This window comes from Melanaphis sacchari, unplaced genomic scaffold (genome assembly GCF_002803265.2).
Source record: "Melanaphis sacchari strain LSU unplaced genomic scaffold, SCAv2.0 Contig8_pilon_pilon, whole genome shotgun sequence".
Taxonomy (NCBI): domain Eukaryota; kingdom Metazoa; phylum Arthropoda; class Insecta; order Hemiptera; family Aphididae; genus Melanaphis; species Melanaphis sacchari.
In genome coordinates this window covers 1,997,551-2,011,916 of record NW_020271635.1, presented here as the reverse complement: position 1 = coordinate 2,011,916, position 14,366 = coordinate 1,997,551, and the positions used below count along the sequence as shown (strand labels likewise).

At 26.0% G+C, this 14,366-nt stretch overlaps 1 protein-coding gene across 1 annotated transcript in view; it reads right to left on the bottom strand.

Moving 5' to 3' along the window:
• Positions 1–14,366, bottom strand: part of LOC112602540 (calcitonin gene-related peptide type 1 receptor-like) — a 99,660-nt gene that overhangs the window by 11,240 nt on the left and 74,054 nt on the right. The window contains exons 4-6 of the mRNA XM_025350661.1: positions 4,876–4,982; positions 4,578–4,669; positions 3,465–3,591 (exon numbers count right to left, since the gene is read on the bottom strand). Of these exons, the coding sequence (XP_025206446.1) occupies positions 3,465–3,591; positions 4,578–4,669; positions 4,876–4,982 (326 nt within the window). The remainder of the gene's footprint in view (positions 1–3,464; positions 3,592–4,577; positions 4,670–4,875; positions 4,983–14,366) is intronic.

Genomic DNA, 14,366 nt, shown 5'->3' with positions numbered 1-14,366 from the left:
AAGAAGTTTTTTCAATGGTGTTTATGTTTTAAACAACAAAATATATATATTATGTAATTAGTGTTAGTCACGTACTTTAAAAATTCATATATTCATCTCGTTACTTATATTAAATACAACACACAACATCAAACATTGCATTATTGAGCGCTATAATATTGTTATTGTTATTATATGTTTTGAATTTTTATCGTTATTTAAGTATAGATTATGTTAAATGAATAATGATAATAGATGGTCGATTAAAATATAGTCGCAGTTATTTTTGGATGACTAAATGCGACCAAGTTAATACGTATATTGTATTGTAGCTGATTCATAATATTAGTGGAACACTGTAGCAAATCTATAGTGAACATTGGTTAGATTACAATAATTATTCTTGTCAAACGTAATGATAAAGTAACTATTTTATAGATTGTATTGTTTTGTGTCTAGTGTTGCTTTGTAATATTTTATTAAGTGTGTATAAAATCTTACTACGCCGGATGTCTATTTGTCGTTTTTTAAACGTTAATATATAGTGAAAAATTGATTTATTATTTTATTAGTAAATATTTTTATACGGTTAATATTTTCCTGATTAAATGGATCAAATTCAATTCAAATTAAATCTCTGTTAAAACGTTTTTATTCAACATAACAATAACTTTATATGTAAGAAAATAAATATTAAAACTTAAAAGCTGTAATTTAAAGAGCAGTATATTTGTTTAAATTACTACTTGAGATCGTATACACATATCTTTATTTTTAAGTACACTCGAATTGTTTGAGAAAACGAACGTTTTGTGTGAGAGAAATAAATCTTATGGCATATACTGTAACTTGTAATAATGCTTTGGCTTACGTTATTTACTGAATATCATCATCGAATGCGCGTAAGTCAGTTTGTAAGGCGTACGTTTCACCAGTCCCCTTCATTTCGATTTTCAAAAATGTTTTTGGTTAAATATTTAGCATACAATTAGCTTTGATTGACGTGACTAATTTTAAAATTTACTTGACACCAGATCAACTTTAAAAATGAAAATAGGATGGAGGAGAGTTGAAAAAATGTTTCTACAATCCCTCTCAACCAAATTTTGAATGTTAAGAGTTTTTTCCTTTCTAATAATTAGCGTGAATTTGCGTGACCTATTTCAAAATCGTACGCCAAAAGCCCCAAGTACCAAACGCTATGCTCTCTTTTATCCATTTTTCCAGCCTCTCCATATTTTTGGTATAGCCCTAGTGTGTCCCAGTTCATTTAGAGTTATCCAGGGTGTACCACGAGGAGTTGAACTAGCTTAAATCTCAAAAATATTTTTTATTTTTATTTATAATTATATATTTTAATTTAATTTACACATTTGAATTAGGACAAGTGTATTAATTATTTTTAAAAGTTTTTTTTTTTTTTTAAGATAAATTTTATTTATTTATTTTATTAAAATCATTATATAAGTTAAAATGCAATTTTCCCATCGTTTTCAGTGTTCCACAACCATAGCTTTAAAAAAAAAGTATTATAGTTGTAAATTTTAACCAACATATTTGATTATTGTCAAATCACTCATACTTGTATTTTGAAAAGTTGATTTTATAATTTTATCTTAAATAGAACTTATAGCTGTAAATTTAGGACGCACTCGGGCTATTCCATAATTTTTTTTTGATAAGACTATGAACGCACTTGGGCTATGATAAAGGTAAAAATTAAAAACGAGACGCACTCAGGATATTTCCGACCTGGTGCCAAGCAAATTTCAAAATTAGCCACGTCAATTTAAGCTAATTGTATGCTAAATATTTAATTTAAAACAATTTTAAAAATCTAAACAGGGGGGGGGGCGTTATTGAGACGTACGTGTTTGAAAGAGCCTGTTTATTAATGCATATTGAAATTTTTGTGGTTTTTAATTCATTCAGAATCGTTAGAAATTGTAATTTATTCCCGAGCCGAACCAATACCATCAACGAACATACGCATATTATATATATACCGTACCTATTAAGTGAGTGCGTGATTAATGGATTTCGGGATTACATAAATTGTATTTTATTCCATAGGTTTTTATTGACATGTTTTATGTTTATTGACTAAAAACTTTTTTTTTTAACCAAGACAAATGCAAATCCGCAAAAATGAACAATAAAATAATAAATAAAAACAATACAGGAGGAAAAACTTTCAGGGTTTGTCACCAGGAACGTAACCAGGGGTTTGTTTTAGAGGGAGTCAAGTTAAAAAAAAAAAATTAATAGGTATTTTAAAAAATTCTTATTATTGAAGTAAAAATCAAATTATTGTAGTATCAACATTCAAAAGTAATAATTATTGTTTAGTAAATAATAATAATAATAAAAAAAAAAAATAAATAAAAAATGTAGGTACAAGTTATATTAATAATAATTTTCTTTTAGTTTTTGCCATTATATCTAACACGTCTTTTGGTGAAACTGATATTCCCTAGTGAATGGATAAAAGAGTCATCCCTGTTAAACGGTAATTTCCAATTTTTTTTCGAAGTAGTGTTTTTGCTTTTTTTAAAGAATAAAACGAACGTTCAATTCGGTTGTATTAATTTTATCTAGTTATTTGATAAACGAAAATCATGATTATTATATTAAAAATTTATCCTTTATGAGGTAGGTAGATATTAATATTGTGTAAGTCTTTATTTACACAGACAAGAGGTTATTATGTGGTTTGGTTTGGTTTGTTTGAGAGTAATTTTTTCTATATATAAAAGTATAAAAGAAAATATTATCGATGATATTTGGGGGGGGGGGGGATCCAGATCTCATGCAACCCTGCCCTGGTTACATCCCTGTTTATCACATATTATTGGCATTTATGGTATTATGGAAATTATATGTATATTATATTAAAAATACATCTCGAGCATACTAATTGACAAGTTGAACTGTTATGATAATAGCATTATGTAAATTATTATACAATTTCAGATGATCAATGTTAGATATACTGGATGATAGAAAAATACAATTTTAAGTCATCAATTAGTATTTATCTTTCTCTCTCTCTCTCTCTCTCTCTCTCTCTATTTACATAATATGATGTGGGTGGGTAATCTAGCATACTCACTCCCATTGATCTTTAAAATTATTTGGATGTTAAGATTTTTAAAATTTTTAAGTACGATTGGTCATATTTTTAGATAGTAACATTTTTTTCTTTTATATACCATTTACAAAGTATCCCATAGTGACATATATAAACTTTCTTTTTTTCAAATGATAACTCATGTTTAATAGAAGTTATAAAAAAAAAAAGAAGAGACGATTATATTCAGTAAATAAATATTTAACTTATCACGTATCACATCATAAAAAAAAATAATTTAAAAAAATCTATAAATAAATAATTAATCACCGACAGAAATAATTTTTTATTTGCATATAACGAGAATATTGTGAAAATCCATGTGGTAACCTATTCTGAATGAAATAACGCTTACCCCGTTTTGTTTGACAATCGACAGGTCTTGCACGACCGTTTTGTACCAAATTATCCATGTGAGGTTGTTCAGTGCCAATGATATAAACAAGTGCACATGTATAGCGATCCTAGTGCACCTCAAAGTCCTGTAACATAGTATATACCATCAAAGTGTTTCGTGATCTATTTGACATACATTGATTTTAAATTCAAACCAGAGTGGTAATTAGCCGAGTGCACTAAAAAAAAATGCTAGACAATTAATATCTTTTTGCATCGTATGCAAACATACAGAGTTTCACTAGTTATAATAGGTCACAAATTTGTTTATGGGCCACACAAAGTTTTCGTTAATTATAACATTATTGTGTGTATTATTACAAAAATAAATTTAAATTAAATATAGAATGAGGATAATAATATTTAAAGTAGTTATCCATTCAGTATCTATTATATAATTGCATGTCGTTCAGATATAACGCCACATATAGATTAAACGTATTTAAAAATAGCCGCCTATAACGTTCATCTATTTTGTTTTAAACTGTGTAATTCCAGTGATAGCGTGGTATGCTTTGCACTTACAGTCGAAGAACGATCGCATATTAGATAATTTATAGTACATAAACGTAAGTAATAAAATGTGAAATTTTGAGATGTTTGCGAATAGACAACGAACTATCTCCATGCCAGTCGATAATATACGCTTGTGTTTTCCTAACGCTTTTCTAGGATAGTTTTTAAACTTTCCGGGCACGTTTTCAATATACACTAAATGCATACGTGTTATATAATATTATTTAATACCATGCACGCGTGTGAATACGGAAGTTCGGGTGTGTATAATGTTAATCGGAATGCGAGAACAGACGCGGAAAGAATCATTCGAAAACGTTTTCGCTCCATGATGTTACACCAACAAGTTTACTGCAACTACTATTGAAGTAAGCGCACGGCATTATCATGTACCGTGTGCTTACTCATTGCACAGCTAAATATACATTGTGCAGTGGCAGGAGAAAACCACATGTAATATTATAATGTTTTTTTAAGAGTTTTTTCTTGAGAACCACGAGTCGGGGTCATTGTCCGCAAAAGCGTTAAAAAGAAAACATGTTGTCTTTTGTTTTACTTGAACGTGAAGAAAATCAGCAATGAAGTGAGCAGAGCGGCCAGCGAGACTGAGTAGCCAAATATGTACAGCGTGTTTATTAGTTCTCGAAACTGAAAAAAAATACGACGAGAATACATTAATGCGATGCAAAAATAGCAATTGAATGTATTCATCGTATAAAAAAAATATTTACATATCTAAAAACAATGAAAGTTTCTGCGTACATGTATGTACATTGCACGCGATTGTGATTTTTTAAATCATGATTATTAACCATTTTTTTTTTCTAATATTAATATTGTAATATATCGAATACCTCGTAGTCTTCAACGTCCACACAGCTGGTGTAATTTGCCCATTGTTTTCCGGTCTCCGGATGTCGGTACCACGTGCCATCTGATAGACAGTTCTTAAATGCTTTTCCTGGAAAAAAATATAGTAAATAAAACACCATCGCACATATTTTGAGTATAAATCATCACAATTAATAAACAATATATTATACGCGAGCTGGAATTGAAAAAAAAATAGTTTTATAAATAATTAATGATGATTAACTTTAAATAAGTATAATAATTTGTCGTTATATTACTATGTAGTGTATATATTTTATCAGTTATATATTCACATTTCATTTATCATTAGTTTCGAAAACACGGACAGCGATAAAAGCATTTTTCATGCACATAATGATTTTTGACGCCGTCTTAGAATCATTAAAATGTTGGGGAATCTATTATTTTGTTTTTTTACATTATTTCCTTTTTAAATCTGAAACGTTCGGTAATCATTTTGGTTTGCAGATATAAGACCCATCATCGCAATAATACGTAGCTACGCTGGTGTTTACTAACTGATTAATACGTCATATTGGCATCGATGATACTTTTAATGCGTTTGTCATAGGATATACGTTAAAACAGGATATCATAACAGTATTTTATCGTTTATTTACGAGAAAAAAAATCTGTATTGTCGGCGTTTTAATACTATTTGCCAAAACGGTCCGCATTCGGATTGGGTATACGCCGATATTACAATAGAAAAGTTTCGAACGCGACTAAAATACAACAATAAATTGACTAAGATATTCGCTAAATTCACCTGGGTTACCAAAATATTTCTTGTGAATCTTTTGTGTGCTTATCCTATCGAAATCGACGTTCACCGCAACGGGGGCTGTTTGTGTGGGCGATATTATTATAATAGCCACTATCTTTGGTACAGACAGGCACGCATACACCAACGTATCTACACTCACACACACACACACACACATACCCACTTACACTCACGCACATACACCCATATACATATGTTTTACTCAATAAATATCATCTGAAATGAACCACGAGACTTGTATTAAGTAAAAATAATGTTAGTTTCAAAAGCAAACTTACATATATGTATATGTGAGTGTGTGTGTGTATAAATATATAAGCTTCTGCCAAAACCCGGTAAGACGAAAAATTGTGTTTAAACGGATTTTTTTATGGTGTCGTGTATATTCATGGAGCTTTCATTTTAGTGGCCATTATATTATTATACACGCGATATTTTAAAAAAATGTATGAAAATACGATATTATAATAACTATTCTTTTATGATCTGTATACATTTTACAATAACGCGTGCTTTTGTTTATATAACATTATATCATAAACGATATCGCAGCTATAAACCCAAATACCTATATGTTTATAATATATTATGATATTTATTTAATAGTAATAATATAACGTATGTGATATCAACAAGATTATAATAATACGTTTTTGCGGTACGTTTAGACTTCCAAAAACTGTTTGAGAATTACTCATCTCACTGCTATATTAGTATATTATAGTATTATGACGATTGATAGTACATCAATATATTGTATATTATTATAAAATGCAAAGTTCAGTGAACCGATGGTGATTAAATAATGATGTCTATAGCATAGAACTATTAAAGAAATAATATATATATATATATATTTATTACGAATTACGATACATTGTTTTATAATATTTTCTAATACTATTATAAGCAAACGATACGAATGCATGTAAAACTGTTAATACACTAGAATGCAATTTAGTCAATTACAGAACTTTCAAAAAATATATATTGTTTGAATTACACTAAACGTATAACAAAATTGTAGGTATTATAACGATGTGTTACAGAAGTCATTTGCTATAAATTTTGGTTTTAAAATATCATATTTTTATTTGTTATTGTCGAGTTTTAAAGTACATTATAATTTATAATATATTACATATACCTAATAATTAAATTGCATCGCAATCGTGTTTTCTAATAAATCACAATAGAAATTCGAAACCTTTACAAAGTTATTAGATTAAAAATAAAAATATTCGTATCATTCCAATTTATTTGATGCTATATGTGAACGATGGCACTGTAATATTAAAATATTGTACGTATGTACAAGCAGAGTTATCACAATTTATAAACACAACTGACATATTACTGAATTTACTATACTTCAAAGAATTATACAATAATATATGTTATGCGCACAATTTTACATAATTGTTTTGTGTTTTAGCTAATTTGTGGGGGAAAATGCTTTTTATAAAATCGTAGTAAGTCAATCTAATTTTTATACTATTCATCAATCAAAACTATATTTTAATATTTTAATCAATTCAAAAGCCCGGGTCTTTATATATAAATCGCGTTATGGCATATTCTTCGAATTGTGATGAGTGTGAAATATTTTGTAATCCAAAATTGGTATAAACCGTTTATTTCATCACAATTATCGAAACGAGTGTGGAATTATAATTTCATAAACGACAAAATAAACGCGTGTTCTGATGCTTAATACTTATATATATTATATATGGATTTATAAATATTGCATAACACAGTGATGTTATGTATAATATAAATTAAAACATAAATAATACGATCTATCGTACGCGTAACAAATAATCATTATCGTATCGTTGCAGATTACAAGAATGTGATTTTTTTAATTTTTGAATCAACAATTAAGTGTATAAACCTCAACCTTACAGTCCCTTTAATATAATAATATAAGACCTTTATTTGATATAAGGATTAGAATAATAATTGGGTATATTTGCAGATTCCATTTCTATTCGAAATAATTATTTGTTTGCGCAGTGTTGCTTAATAATAACACTGTATGACGTAAATTATTTATAACTAGGGCTTGTAAACGTTATAATAACGTTATGGTTATAATTTATAATGTTATATTTGACAAAAAACAATAGAAATTTTTAAACGTAATTATAACGGAAAACGATAAACATAAATAATTAAATAACATGAAACTAAACATAACGATTAACAAAATATATGATATATTCTCAAACAAAACATAACGCAAAACCTTATGTATATATAGTATATCATTAAAAAAAAAATAAAATAAAAATATTAATTATTTAATTAATAAAATTAAAATTATAAAATATGATAAAAATGTTAATTTTGAATAACGATAAACGCAAAATTTGTATAACGTTTTAATTCTAAATAACGTGAAACGAAATTTTTTTTTCAAAAGCAGCCCTGTTTATAATTATATTAGTATTTGTATAGTTGTTATGAGTATTGAATATTTGGCTATGTTATGTATTTTAGTCTCCGTAGTAATAAATATATTGCTTTATCCTCTATGCGCTCACTGATGGCGTATCTTCGTAAATAACGCTTCTGTGTATTTATAATATTTTGAATTCGACCGAAAACCGTCAACATGGTTTGTTGAGTAAGCTGCAAGATCTGTAACTACGATAAAATTTACCTATCTATTTTAAACTGGTGGTGAATAAAAACCAAAGTATTCACATACATATTGTAAATAATAGTATTGTGTTAAATTTATTATACTAAAATTATGGTATCATTTAACTGATTAAGAATGTTTTAATTTTGATCCCAATACTTCAATGGCAGATTATCTTAAAATACAAGATATTTGAAACCAAATAAGTTTGAAAAAATTCTCATTAATAATCACACTTACACAAATTTCATATATCGGCAATCAGAACTTTTCAGTTTTAACTTATAATACACTTGAACGAATACGTGATTCTCAAGTAAACATTTCATCTGCAGTTATTGCACGGTAATGTACTAAATATGACGACGTTTTAATACTTTTTATGTAAACGAATTAATAAAAATAAATATATTGATATTATTCACAAATATCTAATTATATAAAGTGAAAAGCAAATCATAAATTTGTTATTAATTTATGATTAAGTTTACTTGAACATGAAAACAATTTAAACATAAAACAATTATAAATCTGAGAATTCAAAGGGAATAATAATATTATAAACTTTGAGGTAAAAGCTATATTTATCCGAACAATTTAAAAATGACTATATAGAAACTGTATTTAATGGGGACGGCAGTGGTAAATTTCTCCTAAACTTAGATGCTCATTTTGTTTTTGAAAATATTATAATATACACATAAAAACATATATCATATTTATTGACTAAATGGTCAATAATTATATAAAAATGTCATAATTTTGCCAACATTTAGAGCAAGACACACTGTAGGTAAAACAACGGGACAACAAAACCAATAATATTATTTAAAATCAAATGCGTTTGTCTGTGTTGTATCAATAAATCATATTTGAATGGCAATTTTGTTTACAGGAGGGTAAATATTTGAAAAAAGGATTTAATAAATAATGTCAAGCACCGTATTTTATTTATTCAGAGATTGGATAAAGATTTATAATGCATTACACTATATTTATTATTTGAATGTACACATTTGTAATGTAGAGATTTTTGTTGTTTTTAATAGAAATTTTATGATGATTATTCTTATTTAATGGTAACTATGAATAAAGTAACTACAACTAAATTAACTAGAACTATTTACATTTTATGTTTATTTTTTTCAAAGAAAAATTGGTTAATATAAAGGTAAAACACCTTCAGAATTGAACTCTTATGGATGGAATTAAAGAGTTATGTCCGAGGTAATCTCTGAAACTACTTTTGATTTGATATCAATAAAATTAACATAAATAGAAGTCATTGATATTTAATAATATATAGTTATCTATTATATTTATAAATAAATATTTAATAATTGATTTGATGCCGTTTGGTCTTAGTAATCAGTATACCAAATCGTTATACAACCATACAAACTTCTACTACAAGAAAAACTAAGTCGTAAAAATGAAATACGCTTGTTCTAAAAATATTTTCTACAGAACCATATTTTGTTCATTATTTTCGAGCGTAGTCGAATAAAACTGTTAGTTCGTTAATGTAATAAATACACATTTAAAATTGTTTTAATATTTATGTGGCTAGTTTTGTATTAATATTTATTTATTATCTTGTTATTGATTTTATGTTTTGTTATTTTGTTTTATTAATGATTATCCTATTTTAGTACAAAACATTTTTTTTTTTTTTTTTAAATGTGTGTTTATAACATCAATAATCGTGACAAATTTATTGTGTGTCTTTTTAAAATATTTAATTTAATCATTCAAAATTTATGTTGACTAATTTTGAGTAGTGAACAAGTTTTGTATAACATAATTTTCAAAAAATAATTTTGCTTTTTGCAATTGAAAATATCCAAGTAACCATTGTACAGTAACAAAACACTATTCGATAATATATTATACATATATTTTGTTCGTGTTTTATATATAATAATATGATGTACTGAGTACCAAAATTTGGCCTTTTCCTTCGATCAATGAATATACTACTATATATGTATATATTACTATGTTAATTTTATATAGACACAGTATTTGTCCGTTTGATGTGACACGTCTGAATAACGTATACCGTTATAAATGTATTATTTTTTTTATATTCCTTGGCGATTCACAGAAATAAGCAGGATTGTGTAACACGGTGGGTGGTAATTTATTAACAAATCGTACCGAGATGAATTTTGGGAGACGTGCAAGACGACGTGACGAGTTTACAAAAATTGAAAATCGCAAATTGTACATGAGGTTGTTATCCACCCCCATATATATATATATATATATAATAACGCGTATGTAATATGTATATTGTATACTGTATACTACGATGTGAAGGTAATACAGTGCAACATACGGTCGGAACTTGTTGAGATCATTCATATCCATCTTGAATCAGTTGAGTCAATATTATAATATGTCGTATGCAATAAATTTCCATTCCGAACGCGATCGTTCATCAATATTGAGCCAAATATTTCTCAGCAAGTACATACGCTGACAATAGGTGTTTATTATAGTTATAATAAAAAGAAAAAACACAATAACGACAATATGATGATATGTACTAAAGAGTACAATATAGTGAATTAACTTCAATATTTATAGCATACATATAATATGTAATAATTATTAATATTTAAGACACAACAGTATAATAAGTACTTACATAGATAGAAATGTTGATAAAAAATGTATAATTTTAAATTTACATAAATATTAAGGTTGCTAGATTTCAAAAATTGAGACAACTAAATAGAGTGGGTTATTTATAGTATATGTTAATGCAATAGCGTTATTTGAGTTTTTTTTAATGCGGGTGTCAAATTTTAAGCAAATTATAATTGTTTTATTATTACCTTTTTTTATAATAGTATTTACATGTATTTTATGTTAATATTGGACTGAAAGGTTAGAAAAATATTTAATATTTTAATAAATCAAAAAAAAAATTGATAGTTAGGAATTGGAAATAGTTTTTAACATAATATGTGTATGTGGTATGTCAATATCACCTAACCAGGTATAAGTAATATTGACATGCCGTATTGTATATACCTATAAGTACATTTATTAACGATAAATAATATGCGTTACCTCTATACATAAATTATATTACATTTAATGTACCAGTTATTCTGCGCCTATAAATGTTATGGCAGGTAAATAAAATGAAGAAAAAAAATAGAAGTTCCTTGACCTTATTCTACCAGAAAGCATTACTAGGTAGTCGACTATTAGGAGCTATGTAGCGATGTTAATACTCATATTAATTCACATGTACCATGAATATTTTTTATATTTACCTATTGTCAAAGTAAATAAGCAATCACTTTACTCTGACTAATAGATTGTTAACTACAGTGCAATTTAATAACAATTTTTATTTTCAATTACAACTCAACCCAATTAAAACATTTTCTATTAATTATTTTTTTTCAACGAGTGTGCCACGAGCGTCTCTGAAGTACACCACATTTATATTTCATAAATATATGCATATAGGATTTAATTAACACACTTAAGATTAATTCTAAATCCTATTCCTATAAAAATCCTTTATTGCTCTCTTTTTCAATTCAACTAGAATACTGCTTTCTTATTTGGATAAGTAGTACGTTAAAACACTAAAACAAATTAAAGCTAAAAAAAAAGCATTAACAACGATAAAAAAAAAATAAAACTTTGAATTTTCCTTAGAAAGGCAAAATAAAGTAATGCACTTAAATCGGTTCTACGTTAAAGGCATGAATCACAATTAAGTTTTAATAAAATTTTTAGCTGGTAGAAAAAAAGCAAACTATTAAAATCCATATTCTATTATGATTAATAATATCCAGCGTCATATAATTCAAGGCTGATTATCAACTAATGATGTGAATAATGATCAAATCAAATTATAAGAATGAAACATCACTTAAGCTTATTATTGATGTTAATATTATTATTGTTTAAATTGTTTAATTTAAAATTAATTTCGTCAATGACTATATTAGAGTCAATGATTAAAGGTATTATACAACAAATTTTAAATGTATTATAATGTTTTTACACATATAAAGTTATTCACGTACTTAAATCATATTATGTAAGTCAAAACAAATCGTAACACATATTACTTATTACCTTATGTTCAATATTCATTAAATATGCATCATATCATATTCGTTTTGTCATTAAAGTCGATTTAATTATAACTTGGAGTGAACTTTAAAATTTGGTTTTAATTATTACACACATTATACTATTATGTTGTTCATATTGTTTACTATATAAATTTGTTTAATTTAATGTGTATACATTATTTAATAGAAATTTTGAATTATTTATGAAATATAACTACTAATTTTCGCATTAATTTAATAAAGTCGAAACTTTTTTATTAGAACTCATTACTAAACTAATGAAATGTAATTGGTAGAAAAGAGTCATAAAAAAAAAAAAATAAATAAATAAATAAAAACAAACAAAAAATAAAACAATTAAAAATTATTATTCCTACGACTAAACCTGCAGCTTAATATTATATTAAAGTTATTATTATACACTTGTATAATTCCAAAAAAAAGTTTGAATTTAATGTATTATTTAAATATACGATGTTTCGTGTTTATTTAATTTTTCTTGAACTTCATTGCTCAATTTTGGAAGAAATGACTGCTCGGATACTGTAACTACTAATAACTTTATAATTTTATAAAGTCTGATTAACATTTAAAAACATTTATAAGAATAATTAATTATGGTAATTATTTTTTAATGCAATATCTTTGTTTACTTTTTAGTTTTTAGGCATTGTCATTTCAAATGTGACTATTTATATTTAAATATCTACATTATATGTACTTAAAATAGTGTTCTATTTAATAAAATAAGATGATATTATGTTTAATGTTTATCTTTGTTCCACATTATATGGTTTGAAAATTTTAAATACGTCTTAGTTTATGACATGAGTTCCGAGTATTATAGGGTATAGGTATAGAGTATCTATCAATGTAAATAAAAGATTACATAAAAAGTTAACAAATTGTATACATTTTATAAATATTATAAATTAAATCAATTATTTTATTATATAGTCTAACAATGATGTTTTTAATACAACATTTTAGCCTGTGAATTTTTATTTTCATTTTTATAGTAAGTAATAATAATTATATATAATCATTGACTATATAATGTATACAATATATACTTAATGATATTATGTATTTAATAAAAATGTAATTCTCACAAACCAATATTTTTATATGATTTTAAAAGTAGAAATTATAAGCTATTAAATGTTAATATAATGAATCCATAGCTATAATATTATTATCTAGAACAATTTTATCAATAATTAAAAAAAAACATTTATTTACCGGCAATTGGCAATATTTTTAAATGTATGACACACTAAACTTTTTCGGTTGGTTTTAATGTCGTGATATATATTGTTTCTTTATAATGCCGTAAAATTAAAAAAATATATACGACTAATTTATTGAATTTAAACATTTTTAATTGTAAATATTAAGGTTTATTAAAAACATTTCATTATTCATAGATAGCTTCTATAAATATATAACAAATATACTAACATATATTTATATCTGATTTTGTATTGTATTATTAAATAGGGGTACATATATTATTTATTATTTTATAATTCTATGCTTCACTATTTATGTAAAGGATTCTCTCGGTCCTTAAGCCGTAGCTAGCAATACGATGCGGCTGCATTGACGGATATTTACTATATAATATAAGTATTACACGGGATAAACCAAATCACCATTTCAGCGTCAACGATACACGTGGCTTAGAGCATAAGTATTTTAAGTACACCTATGTGCACATTATATGCTATAGGTAAAATAATACAGAAACGTTCTGGATTAATACAATATATATATCGAGAGGCACCTCTTCTGCTGATCGTGGGTACTTAACAATTTTATGAGTCTGCTTATTTTAAAATGTATATAGATACGTATTATATTGTTATAATATTTGTGTACCTATGTACGACGCAAAGAATTTCACTGAACTCGGATTTTACTATC